General features: G+C 47.3%; 1 protein-coding gene across 1 annotated transcript; it reads right to left on the reverse strand.

The window, feature by feature from the left end:
* Positions 1-429: 429 nt before the first annotated feature.
* On the reverse strand, positions 430-5,109 carry LOC146206558 (myosin regulatory light polypeptide 9-like). The gene is made up of 4 exons (XM_084591279.1): positions 4,994-5,109; positions 1,171-1,628; positions 665-713; positions 430-588 (listed from the first exon to the last, which is right to left on the reverse strand). Exons 1-4 carry the CDS (start codon positions 4,994-4,996, stop codon positions 481-483), a joined length of 618 nt encoding a protein of 205 aa, XP_084447405.1. The 5' UTR covers positions 4,997-5,109; the 3' UTR covers positions 430-480.
* Positions 5,110-20,462: the final 15,353 nt, after the last annotated feature.

Here is a 20,462-nt window from a genome sequence, read left to right on the forward strand (position 1 = left end):
TCTTCCACTAGTCGTCACCTCTGGAATGAAAGGTGGGGTAGGCGGATGCCTGAAGAGTGTATAGGGGAACGAACCAGTCCTTTACGTTACCTTAAGCTCACAGGGGGCTGGCGTCGAAGTTGCTGTGAACCCTGCGGCTCAACACATCGCCATGTTAGCGCAAGACGTGCGCGTTCTGACCAAGTGGACGAAGCCACACTTCAACCGTTGATTAGCGGTTTTTATTCCACAGTTCAAAGGGACGGGGCAGCGGGACCGTTGAGAGTGATCGCTGCTATGCGAGCGTATACGACAAGCCAGCTCGCCACCCTGCGTTCAAGCCCGGAGAGATGCGGGAGAAGAAGGGGTCGACGAAACGTGTCAAGCCAGCTGGAGGAGCGGATTTCTTCTCGTTTCTTTCAGAAATTCAAAAAAAAAAGAAAGAAAAAGAAAGCATCGCTTCAGTTTATTTTTCAACCCAGGCATCCCACGTATGGCTTCTCATGCGCCCTCTTCTTCCTCGACGCCCTTGGTGAGGATCGAGGCGAACTTCTTGAGGTCAACGTTGCCTGCGCTGTCAACGGGAGCCTCGGCGAACGCGTCGTTGGCCTACGAGGTGAGAAGGCAGGTGTGTCAGTACGGGGTCGCGCACCGAGCGTCTGCCCGGGAAAGGCTTGCCACTTACCTCCTGGTCGTTGAGTTTCTCACCGAAGGTGGTCAGCATCTGCCGCAGCCTGCAAGGTTGAGGAGCATAGGGCGTCAGCACCTAAACCCACACCACTAAAGTTCATTCGCGCTTAATTATCAGAGGGTTCGTCTGCTATCTAGGGGGTGACAGGGCGCAAAGAACTTTCTCTATGGCGTCTATTTTCTCTTTGGTTCACAGCACCCTGCTAGAGTTCTTTAGCGGGTCCTATCAGATCAGTCCTGTAGATGGATGAGCGTCCGCGTTCACAACAGGCCTGTCACTCTCTCAAGCAGACCAAGATATTCGCCACAAATGGTACGCCGTACAGGCGACGCGTTAAAACTGGTCCCATTGTAACGTAATGACTAAATTAATTCGACCACGGTCCAAACACATGTTTTGGTAATTAGTGCTGCACAAAAACTGCGGATACTCAAAATTGTCACGTTCTCACTAAGCAGGTTTGTTAACATGTTGCTTATGCTGCCACGCTGCGGGCTCACCTGTCCTCGCTGCACATGCCGTTGCCTTGGTCAAAGAGGCTGAAGGCGTTGACGATGACCTCCTCGTCGTCGACACCCGTGATGCGGTCACCAAAGATGGTCAGGAACATGGTGAAGTTGATGGGACCCGGCGCCTCCGAGATCATGGACTCGAGCTCGTTGTCGTTGGTGAGCCTGCCGAGGGAGTCGAAGGTGGCGCGGATGTCGTTCTTGCTGATGAAGCCGTCCTTGTCCTGGTCTATGAACTGGAAGGCCTCCTTGAACTCTTGGACCTGGTGCTGGGTGAACATGGCGAACACGTTGGAGGTGCTGCGCTGGGCCCGCTTCTTGGTCGAGCTCTTGGCCGGCGCGGCGGCCGGCGCGGCGGCCGGGGCCGCAGCAGCGGGAGCCGCCGCGGGGGCCTTGTCCGGCTCAGACTCCTTCTTGCTCTTCTTCTTCTTCTCCTTCACCGAGTCTCCCTGCACGAGCGAACCTCGTCATCATCGAGGTGCACAATGTGTCACAAACTTAATGCATACAGTTTACTTGGAGTAGAATAGAAGGCGATAGATCGAGAGGAGATGCTTGACTATCACCCCCTCCCTTTTGGAATACGTGCTCGGTTGACCAAAACACAGCTAAAAGGACAACCAGCATTGGCGGTAGAACAAGCATGTTCTCTTCTGGTCGACTAACAGAAAGCAGTCGGTTTATTAAATTGGTTTCTCTTTTTATTGCATATGTTTGTCATCCCATATTACTGTTGTATGTAAGATTACTGTTTTCTATTGCCGTTTCCCAATGTGATGCATATACTTCGATGGTTGTCACATCAGCCTTGTAAGTGGCACTTCCTTTGTTGTCCCGTCATTGCTGTTTTCTTGTTTTATTTCACTTTTATGCCTGAAAAATCGCCTAGCAAACGTTTCGAGTGCTTCGGAGCGAGTTGCATCTGTTGTGACTTTGCTCAATTGCTTTTTGTTCTTTCCAAAGAGAAACCTATGCAACCACCGCGTTCATAACACGTCGCAAGCGGCTGCGTGTAATACGAGCCGTGTGAAAGCCCTCAAGGATGCGAAATGTAAGCAAAACAGAAAAAGATGAGGGAGCGGCAGCCGGCTGTCGGCCAGATAGGAGCCAGCCAGGCGGCAAATACGGCCGGAGAGGCGCACGGAGAAGCCGTGGTGGGAGGAGAAAGGTAGAGGCCGCGATCAGAATCCCGGGATCCCACTAAAAATAGCGGCTGGAGAGGGGGCTCTCCGCGTAGTGGCGACGAGCGCCGACTCCGCGGCCATATAAGACTGAGCTCGCAGCCGCCGGCTCTACTACTATTCTCGTTCTGTTCCACGCATCCGCAGCGGGGCAGAGCGCGCTGACGAAGAGCTGTGGCTCGGCGGCGGCGGCGAAAATAGTCCTCTTCCGAAGACGCCGCCGCCACTCGCGCTATTGTTGGAATTCGTAGTCGCGTCTGCGTGCCTGGCCAAGTTGCGTCATTATTAGAACTGCCGCGTGGTTTGAAAGCTACGATTGCGAGGTTGTGGCTTATTTGTCAGGTGGCTAAGAGTCCATTGCCCCCCTCCACTTTCTTGAAGCATTCTCGTCTTTATCTCCTGCATAACGCTTCCTATCCTGCACCTCGTCAGTAATGCTGGGAGAGAGGTACTCGGGTACCGTGGTGCTCTGCTAATGATGCGAAATGCAAAACGCCAGCCCGGTGCCTCCGTTTATTGCTCACTCATGCAGTGTACGGCCTCGAGTTGCCCGCAGGAGCTGCCAAGCGTACGCAGTACCGTCAAAAGTGACCATCTGCTCCAAGAGGGCGCTTTCCGTCCTGCTCGTGCGCATCTTTGCAGTTTTAGAACGCCAGATAGGCGGACGTAATGAAGAAATGAGGCGTCTAAATGGGCATGGGATGCCCCGAGTGATATATGTGTACACAAAATACCACCTGCCCCAGCCCTGTGTTTCAAAGAAGCGAAAAAATGCGCAGGCCTTGTCAGTTGAATTGTCCAAAAACGGACAGTGTGGGCGGACGAATAATGATAGAAGCTACGTTTTATGAGTAAAATGCTGTCAGCACAGACCAAATGAATACGAGGTAGGTTAGAAACGGCGGATTTTCAAATGGGTGTCTTTATTCTACCTATTCTGGTTTCACGAAGCATGTACTTTTTTTTTTTTTTTCGCATACAATCGTGCATGAGCAGCCCTTCGCCCCTCCGCAAAACAGTGTTTTCTTGTAGCGAGATTTTTCGCAACGTTTACAAGGATGAAAGCCTTTCACTCATAACGCCCATCTTATGAAGGGGGCCAAGATGCTGCTTTGTCTGCTTGTCTTGCATGTTTCATCGAAGGAGACGCAAAGGTGAGAAAGGATAGACGTGTCTTGCCCCGATTAAAAGGCCAAGATGGGACCTCATTGCCAATGTTATGCTTCGGAGGTGGCATTTGGCATCAGATGTATGTTTTCGGTAAATGTCCCTTTCAGTGAAGATCTTCCTAAGGGACTATATTCTTGAAGCGGGCAAGTAACGCTTTCAATACAAGCACGGGTTATCTAGAATTACGATGCGAGTAATAAAGAGAATATGATTTTTTTTTTAGCTCACTGCCGAATGATCGTTCTGGAACTGGTCTTAAGTATCAGATTTATGCTTTCGACAAAAGTTCATTTCATTGAAGATCTTCATATGTCGCTATTCTCGAAGCGTACAAGTAACGCTTTCACAATACAAGAACGAGATATCTAGACACTATGATGCGAGCAATTAATAAAATATATATTTTTTTTTTCTGGCCCACCAGGGCTCGTCTAAGGGCCAGGTAAGGCCCCTCTGTCGAATCATTGTTCTGGAACTGACTTTAAGTCTCTGTATTATGCTTTCAGCATAAGACACTTTCAGTGAAGATCTACCTAAGCCATTATTCTTGAAGGGCACAAGTAACGCTTGCAATACAAGCACGAGGTATTTGGACATGACGATATGAATTATTGAAAATATATAAATATCTTTCTGCCCACCATGGATCGTTTAGTCCTAACTAAAGTTCGCTATCCTCTAGCAGAAACTGGAGCAGCACATTTGTCTCCTACACTGTTGTTAGCGTTACAATCGAGTGGTCTCGCCTTTGGCACTGCTCCAAAAGAGGCGTGAGCACTATTGTCGAGTGCCAAAAACCGTCTCACAGTGGGCTCAACTTCGATGGACAGTAAAATATACGTGCGCAAAAAGACGAGACAAAGAGGAGAAGTGGACGAAGAGCTTCCACGGCAAGACAGCAAACACGCACACAAGCATCCCTGCAATGAGCTAAGTATATCGTGGCAATTAGCAGCCAAGCGAAAATCTACTAAAACGGGCAACGACTTAATCCTTTCATCAAACGTAGCTGCCGACTCATACAGTAGAAAGCACAGGCATGGCTTAGTCGACTGAAAGGCCAACATAAAATGTCTTAAAAACTGCACCCTACTTTTTCATTCAGCCGTGGAAACGCGGACGAACGTGCAGGAGGCGAAACAGTCGCAAACCATGCGGAAGGGCAGGGAGAGTGTCCAACGGTTCGTGCCCTTCAGCACGCATCTTGAGCCTGACTCGTAATTAGTGGAAGGAAACGACCACCGAAGCGCTCCCGGATTGCACGCACAAGAACACCGCACCACAAGAGCGCAAATCGGAGCACTGCGGGAGTAGGCAAGGTCACCTTGGCTGGCAAAACCACAGCGGGCGGCCGCGAGCGACCGCGCCGAAGCCGTCGGTCGCGGCCTCGCTGCGGCGAGCCACAGTCGCGACCTCCGCGGGGGAAAAGCACGCGGGGGGTTGCGTCCTCCGGTGCTACTCACCATGGCTGCCGGTGCGAGTGTGTGCGAGAGCGCGGCTGTTGGAGCGAAGACGAGCGACGGAAAGGCCCGACGTTCCTGCTCGGCCGGGGCTCAAGTACTGGGCCGCGGCTCACGTGGTCGGCGCGCCATTGGCCCGCCTTCAAATCTACATATATGGCGGAATGCCAGGCCGGCAAAGCGTTAACAAACAAGACGACGTACCCTCTCCTCCCCCCGTGCCGCCGAGGCTGGGGAAGCTATATCCGGCCCTGCCCAAGTTAGCCTGGGGCGGGGAATTACTCGCCTTCTACAATGGTCCCGCTGGCAGCAGGTTCCCCGCCACAGCGGTACCTGCGGCTGCACTTTGCTCGCCGCTCACGATGTCGTCCGATGCACGGCGCCACAGCTGCTTGCAACGGGACAGCTCATGCGTGAGCATGGGAATACTGCACGAGGACTCGGGTGTATTCGTTTCCGCTGGCAAAGGTTAAGAGCCGAGGCTGCCATGTAGTGGGGCCGTGGAATTTTCAGCTTTCGCAGGCTTCTCCTGAAGAGGTTTGCAGCGTTCGCGATGTTGCACTGCCACGCTCCTTGGGCTCTTATGTACAAACGCGGTCAAGTCTACAAAAGCCCAACTGCTGTGTGACCCATAAGGATGACGGCGATTGAACCGTTTGAACTTCGATAAAATACCGTGCGCGGAAGTGACTCGGGCGCAGGAATTACCGACGGAGTCTCTGCCACCCTATCTCTGCTCCACCGGAGGTCATCGCTCGTGCCGAGAAGCTTTCCTGGCTGAGCCAGTTGGCATGGTTTTCGTTGAATTTGGTTATTTGCCGCAGTAGTTGTCGTCTGGCCTCAAGTATTCCAAATGCTAGATTGTATTGTGGTTAATAACCTTAATTTCTGCAAATTATTCCTTCTTACTAGCATTTTCACTTGCCGTGGCGTTTACAAAAAGAACATTGTTTCTGTGGACTGAACCTGAATTTCTGTGCCATAATTGCGCAGTTCTGGTTACGTTAATAACCGCAGGTCGTTAACCACTGTTGCGCACCGCCAAGTATATAGTCGGGGTTGGAAGCTGCCCTATGTCTTAGTGAGGAGGCCGTGACAATGACGTCACTGACTGCCGTTGCCCTTGCCTGCTGTGCTTGCTCACACAGATGCAGGCAGCGAGCCAGCCAGTCCTAGACAGGCGGCGCAGCGCGAAGCACTATAGCTGCATCCGCGAGCCTTCTTGCCCGGCCGGAGAACTCCACTGATGACGCCAATCACATACAGCCTATATCGGCCCGACGTTCTCAAACGGCACAGTGTAGGGCGGATCGGGATTGGGAGACGCCTTGGCTAATTGTACCATATCTCAGACCCATGGAGACGTCATGCACTCCACCTCACAATGATGGCTCGTCGCACATTAAAACCTCTTGAGACGATGAGCGCCTCGCTGTAATGTTAACGTGTATAGGCACGTGCAGGTCGCGTTGCGACCAGTGACAGCGAGGGGCCAGAAGAAGCGTCAAAATATGTGGAGAAGGCTGAAAGATATTCTTTGCCTGTCCAAATGTCAGCTGAGTTGTACTGCTACTGCCGCTTTTTAAGCCCACATGTCAGGGTGCTGTTGCCATTTAAATAGCCTAAAATAAATAATTTTATATAAGGAAGGAAATTTTGTGCTCTAATGTCCTTAGGTATGCTTAGAAAAAGCGCTTAATTTTTCTTGAAGAACACTTCGCATGTCCATTCAGCAGATACGAAAACTATCCCTTACTGCTTGGCGACAGGGCGGCTAACAAAACGCGCAGCCATGTTGCCAGGTGTCGCTGCCAACGAGGACAACCTGCGTGGCCTGGAGGCTTACACTGGCGCCGTCCGTGCCTCGAGTGATGTCTCGAATGTGGCGGGTTGGTTCCTCGAACAACAGCCATTTTTTACAGCCACTGACGGGCCTGCGACGTCACCATCATCATCTCTAAGGTGCAAGAAATGGTATAGCAAATAACAAATAAAAATAATCACAGCAACAAACATGCAGTGATTTCGTTGTGTGTGAATGCCCAAAGTGCATCAGCACTGATACTCGTGTTTCACGGGTCAGCGCTGACTACCTATATAGGCAACCTGCAATGAAGTTTGCTGTGTCGATCGTCGCGCCGTAACACATATCCTAGCGAGAAGAGCAAACACTTCTGAGGCGGCTTTTTAGGGCGTTTTCACGCCACCTGCATGAGCTTACAGGAATCAGATTGTACTCTCTGTCGAAGCTTTGCATAGCGTGTGTCAGATAACTGGGCTATGTCAAGAGCGCCTGGGCAAGGACGTTATCTGCACACGCGTATCTATAATGCTGCTGAATATGCTCGGTCGTTTATCGCGAACCAAGCGGCTAACGGCAGCATTTTTAAATCACGCTGTGGAACAATTGCAGCACCACCTATGCAGTGCAGGTTCCCTATACTCCGTTTCATAAGCTGTACATCTGCAACACTACAAAAAGGTAAGGGTGACCTGGGCCAGTTAGTATGACGCCCACACTTAGCTCCTACCACATTCTTGTACCGTGACAGGATAGGCGCGTAGTCATTCTGACTGGCCCAGTCTGCCCATATCTTTCGCAGTGTTGCTACCAATTCGTGAAGCGCAGCATAGTGGCATTTCCCGTGCATCAATTCGGTCTAATTCTCGGTGCAGCCTTCGCACAGGAACCGCGAAGCAGAACCTGTTACGAGAGAGTTCGCGATGGTTTACTTTCTCGCACTGCTAACGAGTGGCAAGACCAAAGCGCGCATGGCCTGAAGGGTTATTTGCGGAGCGTGTAAACATACAAGAGCCCGGCTGGCAGCGTTTGCCGCCATCCTAGCCGGCTCTCCGTTCTAAGATTAGGTAACACGCGCTCCGCAATGACCGACTGGAAAACCCCCTCAAAAAGAAGAAAAGCAGCGTAAAAAATGATTCATTATGAAGGAAACAAACAAAGTTGCGTCCGAATGATGAGAGCGATAAGGATTCTCTCCATTGATAAAATAAAATATATCTGTTGGACCCGAAAATCCCTGTACTGAACGCCGCTGACGCACACACACACATGAATGAGTAAGCTCATACTTGTGGAAAAAAAAAAAAGAACGTAATTTGACCAGCGGCGTGTAAGACGAATGAGACCCCTCGTACGTTACCCGTTAACACCGAATGAAGCGCGTGACGTCCGCAGCGCCTATCGCTGCGTGCCAGACAGCGGTGCTGGCGCGCTGATGCGACAATGCAGAGCTATTTCCAGAGTACGCGGCCTGCGACGCTGGCATCCTATTTCGCGCCGCCTCTTCGGCTCGAGCCAGGAATTTCCTCTGCGCGTCAACCTACTGCAGAACTAGCATGTAGTAGAAACTGTCACGTGTCTAGTGCCAAAACCCTTTATCGTACACGTAACAAAGCAGCTCGTATGTGGAATCAGGCATGGTACATTCCTTTTTTCAATCTCTCTCTCTCTCTCTCTCCACACACATACACACACAGCAATAACTGCAATCAATATTTTAATATCCCACTCCATTTATGTGAGAGGGATCCGAACTCATTTATATTGCGCATCCTCGGCTTTCCGCATAATTCACTAACATACGCAGCAATTTTCCAAGTGCACCGAACTCAGTTCGCGCGCGCGCGCGCGCGCGTGTGTGTGTGTGTGTGTGTGTGTGTGTGTGTGTGTGTGTGTGTGTGTGTGTGTGTGTGTGTGTGTGTGTGTGTGTGTGTGTGTGTGTGTGTGTGTGTGTGTGTGTGTGTGTGTGTGTGTGTGTGTGTGTGTGTGTGTGTGTGTGTGTGTGTGTGTGTGTGTGTGTGTGTGTGTGTGTGTGTGTGTGTGTGTGTGTGTGTGTGTGTGTGTGTGTGTGTGTGTGTGTGTGTGTGTGTGTGTGTGTGTGTGTGTGTGTGTGTGTGTGTGTGTGTGTGTGTGTGTGTGTGTGTGTGTGTGTGTGTGTGTGTGTGTGTGTGTGTGTGTGTGTGTGTGTGTGTGTGTGTGTGTGTGTGTGTGTGTGTGTGTGTGTGTGTGTGTGTGTGTGTGTGTGTGTGTGTGTGTGTGTGTGTGTGTGTGTGTGTGTGTGTGTGTGTGTGTGTGTGTGTGTGTGTGTGTGTGTGTGTGTGTGTGTGTGTGTGTGTGTGTGTGTGTGTGTGTGTGTGTGTGTGTGTGTGTGTGTGTGTGTGTGTGTGTGTGTGTGTGTGTGTGTGTGTGTGTGTGTGTAAATCGCACATCCTAACATCGAAGGAATCAAGTACTGTTTTGTGATTGTTTGTGTGCATAACGATAATAAGAAATTGATTGATTGATTGATTGGTGCGGCCGCACTCTGACATTACAGATGACAAAATATCGTCTTATTCTCGCGATTTTAGTGTTTTCGTAAATTCTGACCGAATAAGAAGGGTGGTGGAATAATGATCGCCATGAAATAAAATTCTTCCTTTCGATATCAGCACTTCATCACTCCCATAAATATTACGGGTTTGCAACACGTCTTCATCGTTTAAATTCTTTCTTGGAACGTGTTACCGACCGCACGTAACTGACCCGCATGCCAACCTCACAGATATCAGGCATATATTCCCAAATATCAACTAGAGTATCTTAAATGCACCAGTCCAAGGCTCGGTTATTAATGAACTAACCTTAGATTTTCCGGAACCTAATTATAGCTCACCAACTTATGCGTGGCCTTAACATAATTAGACCTTTCTCTGAAATTGGCTCCAGACAATGCGTGCCCGGTCACCTCCACACACTGTTTCAGTGGTCACAAACAGCTCAATCTTTCTATAAAAATGCCCTCACGCCAAACCAGACTACACCAAAAAAGCACCTTCAACTATGACAGGGCAAAATACACAGGGTGTCCAAGCTAACTTTAGCCAAGGGTTAAATATGAAACAATTGAGGTAGGCCAGATAAACCACTTATATACAGATGCCAGCCATCTGGCGCACCACAGGCAATTTTATTTTTTAATTTTGCAATTGACTAATTAGCAATTAAAATAATTGTTCAACTCTACTAATTATTGCTTTTAGACAATAAATGGATTTGCAAAGTTAAAGTTAGAGAGCACATTCTAAAACCCACATTACATTTATTTCCGATAAAGAAAGCCTCACGTATATCGTTTTTCCAAGCTCTAAAGAATGCCTACGAAATACAAGATATATCACATGGAGGAAGTTTCCTTCCTCCATGATATATCATGTGACTGACGCTTTCGTACGCTCTCAAGAGTTGCAGCGCCAGGCCGATATGTGTGCGGTGGTTTCTTCGTCTGCTTCAGGCAGTCGGCGCACGTGACGGTGCATGTTGCGGCGAGCTCATCATATCATCGTATACCGCTGGGACCGGGCTGTTGAGTGCACGGCCGCAGATAATTTCGTTCACTCAAACCATGATTGAGAGCACCACAATTGTGGCGCGCGAATGCGTTAGTCACGTGATATTTTTTTCTTTTTTTTTTTTGTATTTCGCGGGCTTTCTTTAGGTCTTGGGGGAAAAAAAGATAGACGTGAGGCTTTCTTCATTGGAAATAAATGGAATGTGGGCTTTAGAAGGTGCTTTCCAGGTTTGTAAATCACATTTATTGTCTAAAGACAATAATTTGTAAATTTGAAAATTATCTTAGTTACTAATTAGTTAATTGCAAAATAAAATTTGTCTGTAGTGGGCCAGATGGCTGGCAGCTGTATACAAGTGGTTTGTCTAGCCTACCTCAAATGTTTTATTTTGTAACCCTTGGCTAAAGTTAGCTTGGACACTCAGTATATGTCTGGTTTACAAAACTTGTGTGATTCCTTCATGCCATCATTTCCCCATGAATGCGTTGACGAAAAGTAGCGTCTGTTTAAAGTAAAGCTGTCTGAAAATTAACGCTGCATGAACTTTCGAGCGAACTTATCTAAATCGGGGTACCACAAGAACCTTCATACGTTGATACAAAAAAGCGAAATTTAAGAATAGCTAAACTAAGGGAAAGCCCAACATCAAATAAAAAACACAAATACACTAATAAAGAATATTGTACATGTATCTCCCGAAAAGCAAGGCATAAGGCAATCTCTCAATACTTTTTCCTTGCCAAGAATTGAAAAAGTTTTCGAAAACAGTTTCGCCTTCTCAACCTTCTGCTTATGTTTCACTGGTCGATGAGACTGAAGGAAGAGGAAAACATTTATTACTAGAATTCTGGAGGGGATTGTTGTACAGAGCCCTAGGTGAGTGGTCCTCGCTCAGGACCAATGCACTCAGACTTTCAACACATTTTCACCAATATGCTCACAAAAGAAGACGATGTTCCATGGTATCACGTTACTTTCGGTTGAATCACACTATCTTTAAAATACCTGATTCCTATTAACACCGTAGAAGACAGCGGTGACCCGGTTGTGACCAAACCATGGTCGCACGCGATACTTCTCCGCAGCCGATCCGGTTCGTTGTCGCTCTGTCATATAAAGGAAACATCTGCGATAACATCAGTGTTTGCCGCCAAGTTGAGGTTTTCAATCTGTACCGTCGGTTCCAATTTGTGCTTGAAAAAAAAAAAAAAAAAAAGCTGATTACCAGTAAATGATTGTGGGAAAGGTAACTGAATTAACCGAGCATTACACTTTGAAAGAAAGTACTCAGCAAAAATCTAAATTACATAAAAATGTAATTGATTACTAGTAATAATTATATTTCTTGTAAGTTGTTACGCATTACGTAGAATGCTGTGTGAATGGCATTAGCGCAATAATTTTGAAATATACCTTGCTTCCTTCCCGCGTCATGCTCGGGCATGACAGTCACTTCCCGCAGTTGAGGTACCGTATACGAGCCTAAAACTGCTAAAGCCATTCCCATTTCGAGAGAAAAAGTAATGACAGGAAATTCCAAATTCGTAATTCTCGAACACATAATTGCATCTAACCCGGCACTATACTTAGAAAACAAAAAAATTTTCTTTGTCTCAAAATAGCACGGGTTTATAAAAGGGGCTATAATCTTAGCCACAACTACTCGGGTTTAGCTAACGAACGAACTGCTTCCAGGAATGGGGAAGAGACTTCCAATGACTGTATATCATTTGACATTGCGTTCCACATTTTTGTGGACTTTACTGAAATTCTCGACGCACGCTGTGTGCAGTTTGCTGGTGGTTTGTGCCAAGTTTCCCAGCGCGGCAGTGTTTTGTTGCAGGGCAGATTAATTTTAAAATTTAATTTAAAATTTTTAATTTATTTTAAAATTTATGTTTTGTTATTTTTTAATTTGAAGTTTCAATTATATGGCCTCGATTGGGAAGATTTCTACGTGCAACCTTGAGTGTGTGACGTTGCTGATAGCACGGCCACCGATATTCGTGCTGCCTTTGACGAATTACGGGCAAATTTTCAAGTTAGTTTTTGGTCATTAAAAACAAATAATGATTTAAGCTGACACTCGCGGCATTTTGGCAACTCAGCGCGTACACGATGGGTTTCGTGATTTGCAGTGCCAATTCGTTATAATAGTGGCGAAGTACAACGCGAGGGTGGCCGAATCTTGATCTTTGGAAGGAATGCGTTGCAGGTTCTGAATGGTTATCGAAATCAGGTCGCATCCCAGGCCCGATTATGCGACTCCACCGACACATGCATAGTTTTTTTTTATTCCAATGGAGAATTGCGCGACCAAGGCATTCGGACTGCTGCCCTCTTGCACACGAGGAGGACGCTCTTACGCTCTTACCTCCATCCCTGCATGTGCGCAATGCCTCATGACCTAGAGCGCACCGGAATCGTCAAAGAACGCTAACGTCACCTTAAAAAAGAAAGGGGCCCGAAGGACGTCAAAATTTACAGTAGGATCAGCCTAAAGTCCTTTGCATACATCGTATTCACTAATGTAACCGCTAACAGAATAAGGACAACATTAAGCTTCGATCAACCAAAGAACGAGGCATGATTTCGTAAAGGCTACTCCACAACAGACCACATACGCAACATCATTCAGTGGGTATAGAAATGCAGTGAGAAATGATGGGGGACACTTAAGCTCCACCTGTAAGGGTACGACGTAATAGCGTAGGCTACCAGCCCACATATACAGCCCCGCGGCTTTAACCAAGTCGTATGAACTTGAGCACTGGAAGGTTTGTTCTTATTCCACCTTCTCACCTCAAATGAGCTACATGAGTTGCTCCTCCTAACTTACTGATATCATGTGGTGCCGTGAAGTCGCACAAACCGCCGAAGAATCAGTGTCAGACCACGTCAGTTACCACCTGCCAACGCCACTCTCGTGATTGTTCGCTCACAACACCGGACTTACTCGTATTAACGTTGAAAACGGCAGTAAGAAATCTCGACTCAGGCTGGCTTAATAGAATATAATATTCCTAAGATAGTGAAGCACGACGTATATAATAACGCATAATAAAGGGTTACAGGGGTGTGGCTTCCCCATCGTCCCCCTCTAGAATTTTGAATAATACATTATTTTTGTGTGCGCTAGCAAAAAATCTACACAGCTTGAGCCGGCCGACTCATTTCTCGCATATCAGTACAAAACGCCATTCAACACTGTGAGCCAACTTTACACATTACACATAATGGCTAATATTGCCGGTCACGCAGTGAACGAAAGGTGGCTGCAGGTGCCGGCTATTGAAGACAGCGAACGAGTCTAAGAGAAAAGCTCGACTTTTATTTTTCTTAATTCAAAGAGATTTATGCAGTATTGTCGCCAGAAATTGAGTTCTGAAATGATTTACAGGGCTACATTCAGCACAGAATGTCTGCTAACTAGGGCACGTAACACTCTCGAGGTATCGCATCTCCTTGCAGGCCTTCCTTGGCTCCCCATACCTTGAAAAAATTTCGACTACACCATTCTTCTGGTCCCCAAATCTGACCCATAAATTTGCCCTCAAAAAGCTTGTAAGAATTTGTATTGCATTCAAAGTCAGAGGCCAGTATTATCCTCATTCCGCGAACTATTTCAACGGGTCTAAGATGGCATACCATAATTGAGACCTTAATTAAATGAAACCAAAATTAGTGTTTGGTCTGCTAGTCCGTAAATATGCCTTCTTGGTGCGTTGCTCACCATCCGTCCTCCCTGAAAAGCGAAAGCAGCGAGCGGAGTGTACGCAACCAATTATTCCGATGACTCCGGGCTAACTAGACCGCTAGGACTTTATCTCTTTTTTTTTTCTTCTTTTTTACACGTGGAAACGAGCGTCATGTTGCTCATGTACAGCCGCCCTGATTTTTAACAATATAGCGCGAGCGTCGACCAAACTGCTGCTCAGCGCCTTATAACGGCGATAAGCGTGCAACACAGCGAGAGTTCGCGCACGCGCACGAAGAGAGAGCGTCTTCTGCTACGCCGTTCGGATCACAAAGACACACGCCCTGCCACAATCTCTGTTTGCGACGTTCCACATTCTTGCGCATGCACGAACTCTCGCCGTGTTGCACGCTTATCGCCGTTGTTCAGGTGCTGACCAGCAGTTTGGTCGATGCTGGCGCTATATTGTTAAAAATCAGGGCGGCTGTACTTCGCTGTGAAGTTGTGCGACAGCTCCGGCTACAACGGATTTATGTTCCTCCCGCAGCTGCCCATCCCATCTTAGAACGAAATAAGTGCATGTGTTGCAGTTTCAAGGGGCATAACCTGCTCGTAGTGATTGTGCGGAAGTTGTAGTCGCTGCTTTCGTTATAACCACGGATACGCAGATACGTTGCCTTTGTACGTGCGCTGTCGAGAGGGATGCTAATTTGATTGCATAAAAGCATCCATGGAAAGCTTTTTTTTTTTTTTTTTTTTTTTTTGCGCGCGCGCGTTTGTGTCGCTTCCTTGCCTGATCTTGACACCAAGGGCCGCGCAAGACGAAGCGCCATGAAGTTACTCTGACGTCAACGCATGCAAGGTGAGTACCCAACAAACTGTGTGAAAGTGCCGCATGTGAGCAGTACGCGACAAAACGGCATCAATAACCGCGCTGGCCACAGGCAGTGTCATAGGGATTGGCACAGCCAACCGCGAGCGCGCGGCTGTATTGGGTTGAACTGTTTTCTTGCTGGACAGGCGACCCACGTGCTTTCAGGTCGGCCCAAATGCGCTTTAGCAATATAATAATGTTCTAAACTATCATGCACATCCATTATCACCTATCCACCAATGCTAGCTGCGAAATGTACTCGTTAAAAGCATGATCTCCCTGGAGAAGTTGTGCACCACTCCTGTACGATCAATTTCAAGACAGCTGTCAAAAACCTCCTTTTGAGAAGCCGCCCACCCCTCATGTACAACCCCTACAATAAATAAATGTGAAATTCAATACCAGTTTCATTTGGGTAGGATAAATATTTCAGCTATATAGGTGACATAAGCAGTTATCGACGAAGTAAGAAGGCACCGCTGCTGTAGCGAACGATTTGGCTGCCTCATTGCTAGGGCGGTTAGCGTCTGAATGCTTGCTAGCCTGCCTTCAGCGCCGATCTCACAGCACTCTTGGCTGTAAAGTGTTGAAGAGCGCCTTTTTGACACCATGCCGCCTTCCTGACTGGCGATGGACCGCGTCAAAGCCAAGCATAACATCCGGCTGCGAAACAAGCCTGCTCACCTCATCGAATCGGGTGCTCAGCTCGTATTCAAGCAGTTTCACGTTTCACGAGCATCTAGGAGTTTGCAATGACGGCTTGCGACCTGAACGAATAGCTGCAGCCATTTACTTCGGACGAGGAGGAGGGTAAAGAATTTACATTAGTGTTACAGTATGAGGCAACTGCCACGTGTACACTGACGCGCTCCTCCGCTACCACATCGACGCCCTTCAGGCGCCAACTCCTGCTGCGGCCAGACGTTTCATGTAGAGCTCTCTGCAGCAGCTGCGTCCTCCTCAACGAAAACGGTTCGATCGAATAAATTTTCAAGTACTTCTGTAAACAAGAACGTGACTACGCACAAGGCCGTTTGCAAAGGTTCACCAACGTCGAGAGGCGTGAACAGCAGCCCGCTTTGCACTGCAGCTCACGCTGTAAAAACAAAGCACCGATGCAGCAGTTATTTTTCGAAATGGTCGAAGAATCGAACTACCAGGAAAGTTACGACATCGCCCTGCGGCATAGAGTGCTCATTCCAGAACACATCAGCCAGCGAGACTTCCCTGGCTGCAGTCCAAAGAAGCCCTGCAAAGGAGAACCACTGATCACTAAACCACCGCTCTACCTAACTGCCGAGTATGTCACCGAGCGTAAAGAGGCGCAAGTAGAAAGTGCCACCATGTTCACACCGATGCCCGACTTTCCGTTACTTGAGTCAACACCGAAAGCATCGTCAGATGAAGCATTGGTCGTAATGCTGAATTCAAGTGTCCCCAGCACGATGCCAGAAGTCACCGAGAAGCGGTGACTGATGACGTCAAATTAAGGTCTAGGTCACTTGAGGGATGAAATATAATTCCCTCTCTGTACAGCGCCTCAAGAACAGGAATCACAACGGGTGAAGGAGCAGCACTGCATCGTAGATTTTTCATCTCTCACATGACCTCGTCACATCCATGACTCGGGATGAAACCGAAACCGCAACAGGTGAAAAAATTTTTTCTGTTCTGAATTGTTTAGCCGTCATAGGCGAAAACCATGTACCCATCCATGTACAGTAATCCGTTACGTATCATTAACAAGAAAAAAGTGCAACAAAAATTTGGTTATATTTACTCCTTTATCATATTGCATCTAAAAACATTTATTTTAGGTTTGTTGGACAGCTATAATAATCTGCACTAAAGCATATCCAGCATATCCTGTGTTCTTTATATACAAATTAGGTTGTTTTTGTTTGATTCGTGGGGTTGAACGTCCCAAATCGACTCAGGCTATGAGAGATGCCGTAGTGGCGGGCTTTGAAAATTTCAACCACCTGTGGTTCTTTAATGTGCACTTACATCGCACACCACAAAGGCGCTTAGCTCTTTGCCTCCATCGCAAAGCTGCAGCCGCGGCCGAGATATCCACCGAAGAGAAAAAAAAAAAAAAACATGAAAGCGTGACCCTTACTTGATTAGGTGCAGGTGTCCACTGTTGCGTGGTGTCCGCCCAAAAGCATACTGCGCCTTCCTTTCCCTAAAACCAAGCTTACAGAAGAAATTGTTGTCCCGCAGCGGTGGTGCAGTGGTTCAGATGCCCGACTACTGAGCCGAAGTTCCCGACAGCCGGCGGTTACGTTTCGAAAGAGGCGAAACGGAGAGGCGTCCGTGTGCTGTGCGATGTCAGTGTCCGTTAAAGATCCCCAGGTGGTCGAAATTACTCCGAAGCCCTCCACTACGGCTCCTCTTTCTCGCTTTCCACTTTCACTCCCCCTTCCCTTACGGAGTGGTTCAGGTGTCCAAATAAACAAGTGTGACAGATACTGCGCATTTCTGTTCCTTTGAACTAATTATTATAAGAAATATGAAAAAAAAAAAAAAAAAACTGATTGAAAAGGCGGTGTTACAGCGGCTATATCGCGGCTACTTGCGCAGCTTTCGTCGCATCACAAGATTCTAGCTATGCTTGAACCCTCACATTTTTTGCTGAGCATGGTAAAAGTGGTGAAAACATTTACTTCGCAAGAGTTAGGGCATAAGGATGGGAGACAAATAGACTTAAAGAATCAGTGGGTGGTCCTCCTTATTCCAAGATTCGGTTAGCCCCCGCCGCCACCTTGGCCCTCGTCACCAGCATAAGCTATGTGCTTGGGTAATCACGCCTGTGTCTGTAATCTTGCCAGACACTATACTGTGTATAAGGTTATGGATGTGTGCAGATAAGGACGGCAATAGAGATTTTGTTACGATGCAATTTTTATGTGGCGGATGGATATGTGGACACAAAGGAATGAAAGTCAGTTTTGCAAGATATATAGGCAACAGTTTTCTCAAAAAAGAAAATCGTATTAAAAAAAAAAGTAAAGGACGTCGTTTTTGAAATATGATAAAGAGGCAAGTTTGGAGTCCTGTCTTGCCAGACAAGACTCATAATTTTATCGCACATCTACTCACTAAATGTATGCAACTTCTACTCTTGGAAACATTAGAAAATCAGAAAGTACTTTCTTGTTGCTTCTGTTTCTCTTAAAAAAAAAAATAAAAAAAAAGAGTCGTAAACTTTGCTTCAGGAATTATGAAATGCAAAAACGTCAAAATTCAGTTCAAGCAAATGCATTGAGGCCTTGCCACTGCATTTTTTCTCAGCATCCTTCAGTTTATTACCTTCAATTAAAAAAAAAAGGAATTTATTGGAGACAAGTAAGCATTTCTCTTAGGCGTTTGTAAATCTGCCAAAATTCTACATTACAAAAAACTGCACACTTTAATTAGAATAAAAAAAAAACACCATTTCTAACTTTTATTAAAATCTTCCTGAGCACTCCTCAGTACCTGGTTATTATAAGGCACCAAAAGATGTTGCAATATAGTGTTTAAAATTAAAAAAAAAATTGTTGTGATTTAGCTCTGGTTACCCCGGAATGGGGGACCGCGCCAAGCAGAGCGAAAACGGGCGCCATTACCTGATGTATAAATATACGGTTTTGCTTGTTATACCGCCTGCGTCTACCACACAGACATTATGCAGATACATTCGCTAAAAAACTGTGGGGGCCCCGCGGCCCCCTCAGAGTCTAAAACTACGCGCGCTCTTTCATTTGTCATGGTGCATGCGTGAGCAGCGTGATTGCGCATGAGCGAGATGTCAATCGCGGGAGTGGCATGTGATCGGCGCGTCAGCACTCAGATAAGGACTGCGGAAGTGACAGGGAAGCAAAGCATACTTTCTCTATGAGCAAAGCATGGGGATATTGTCGGCGGGAGCCCCGCAAAACGGTTGCGCAGTCGGTGAGCGGCACGGGTCTGCTTAATACACACGGACGGTGGAGCGGAGCCTAGCCATAGAGAAAAATTGCCTTGGCCGGACGAAGACTGAACCCGTGTGCCCGGGCATGGGTTCTTTCGTGAGATGCTGTCACGCGAGAGGCAATGTTCCCCGGAACATAGGTTTCTGAGCAGTGTGTTTTATCTTGCCACATTAAAGTCCTGACCCCCGTTGTTTTTATATCTGCTTTGCGCGGTCGCGAGTGTTGACCGCACGCTTCGCTTCGGAGCAGAGTCCGATACTGTGCCTTTGCAAAGTGCTTTTGTTTATCAGGAATAAGCCGGTCGTTTTTAGACAGACCGGAACTGTCCCTCGTCGGGCGAGACCATAGCTTGCGAACATGCTCCTTGGCCAAGCTCGTGGGCAGCCAACTACGGCCCTACTTTGGGCCATGTTTGGCTGCCGAGCGTTAGGTGTCGACTAATTCCTACCATCTGCCGATATGCGATCGGCTCAAAGTACCTGGCCAACTTCGTGGGCAGCCAACCACGGCCCTATACTTTTGGCCATGTTTGGGTGTCGAGCTTTGGATGCCAGGCTAATTATCTACCGTTTGCGATATTTCGCTGAGTCTTTGGCCAACAATTAACCAGCGTAATTGGAAGCCAACCAGGGCCCACATTTGGGCCTCCATTGGCTGGCCGAGATACCGACTGCCGTGCTCTGCCAATTCTCGAAGTAAACGCAGGATGCTGTCATCATTCTAGAACTCCCGCAGAACAAGATTGCGGGTTTTCACGAAAGCAGGGAAGAGTGGGAAACAGGACAGTAAATGTCTGGGGTCGAGACAGCCGCTACGTGAATGTGGGTTTTATGAAAGGAATGCAACGCCTCGACGGTGTAATGTACACATATAGAGTAGTTGTACACGCGTGTCGGACATACGCCGCTCAAATACGAGACATATAAGGCAGTGTGGAACTTTACTGACTTGTAGTCTGGAGACGAAAAATAATCGCATTAGTTGATTTCCTCGTGCCTAATGCTCCCCAGCATTAAGATGTTTAATTCCTTCGAGACACAAGTTTCTCTGCTGTCAGTCCTCTTGCAGAACCATAAAACCTCGAGACGCTAGCATGAGAAACAGCAAGAGCCCTCGCTTCGAAGTTCCGAATCGTGCCACACTGCATCGTGATGCGGCGACCTCATGGGTACGTGCGATGCAGGTCGAAACAGTAAGGATGGGGAGGGGGTACTAACTTTTGTTCACGAGAGTAATAAATGCCCGGTCTAAAATTAAATTAGGCTCCAAAACATGTTATTTTTTATAATAACTGAGACATTCATATATTAAAGCGATATTCTCCATTCTCCAGAAAATTCGGCATTGTGGCTCGGTTTCTTCTTCTAAGAGGTAACCGTACGCAATTCTAAAGAACAAAGACATGAATTCTTAGTTTTGTAAATTTTAAACAATTCGATGAAAGCCGTTCTTGGTGCCTGAATTATTTTTACGAAGTAGAGAGAATTGTTCAGAAAGAGTTTAATAAAAACTCTAGGATGTCTTTTTTGTATTACTAGTTGAAGTTGGCCATTTTTATGTTTCTGAATCTTGGCAGATTTTGAAGCGCTGTTG

The sequence above is a fragment of the Amblyomma maculatum genome, chromosome 1 (genome assembly GCF_055883805.1).
Source record: "Amblyomma maculatum isolate TAMU_Amacu chromosome 1, ASM5588380v1, whole genome shotgun sequence".
Lineage (NCBI taxonomy): Eukaryota > Metazoa > Arthropoda > Arachnida > Ixodida > Ixodidae > Amblyomma > Amblyomma maculatum.

What these genes read in the sequence shown, in the direction of transcription:
- LOC146206558 (XM_084591279.1), bottom strand. An exon ending in GGCATGTGCAGCGAGGACAG is followed by an intron (nt 714 to 1,170) that starts GTGAGCCCGCAG and finishes TCAACCTTGCAG; the next exon opens with GCTGCGGCAGATGCTGACCA. An exon ending in AGAAACTCAACGACCAGGAG is followed by an intron (nt 589 to 664) that starts GTAAGTGGCAAG and finishes CTCACCTCGTAG; the next exon opens with GCCAACGACGCGTTCGCCGA.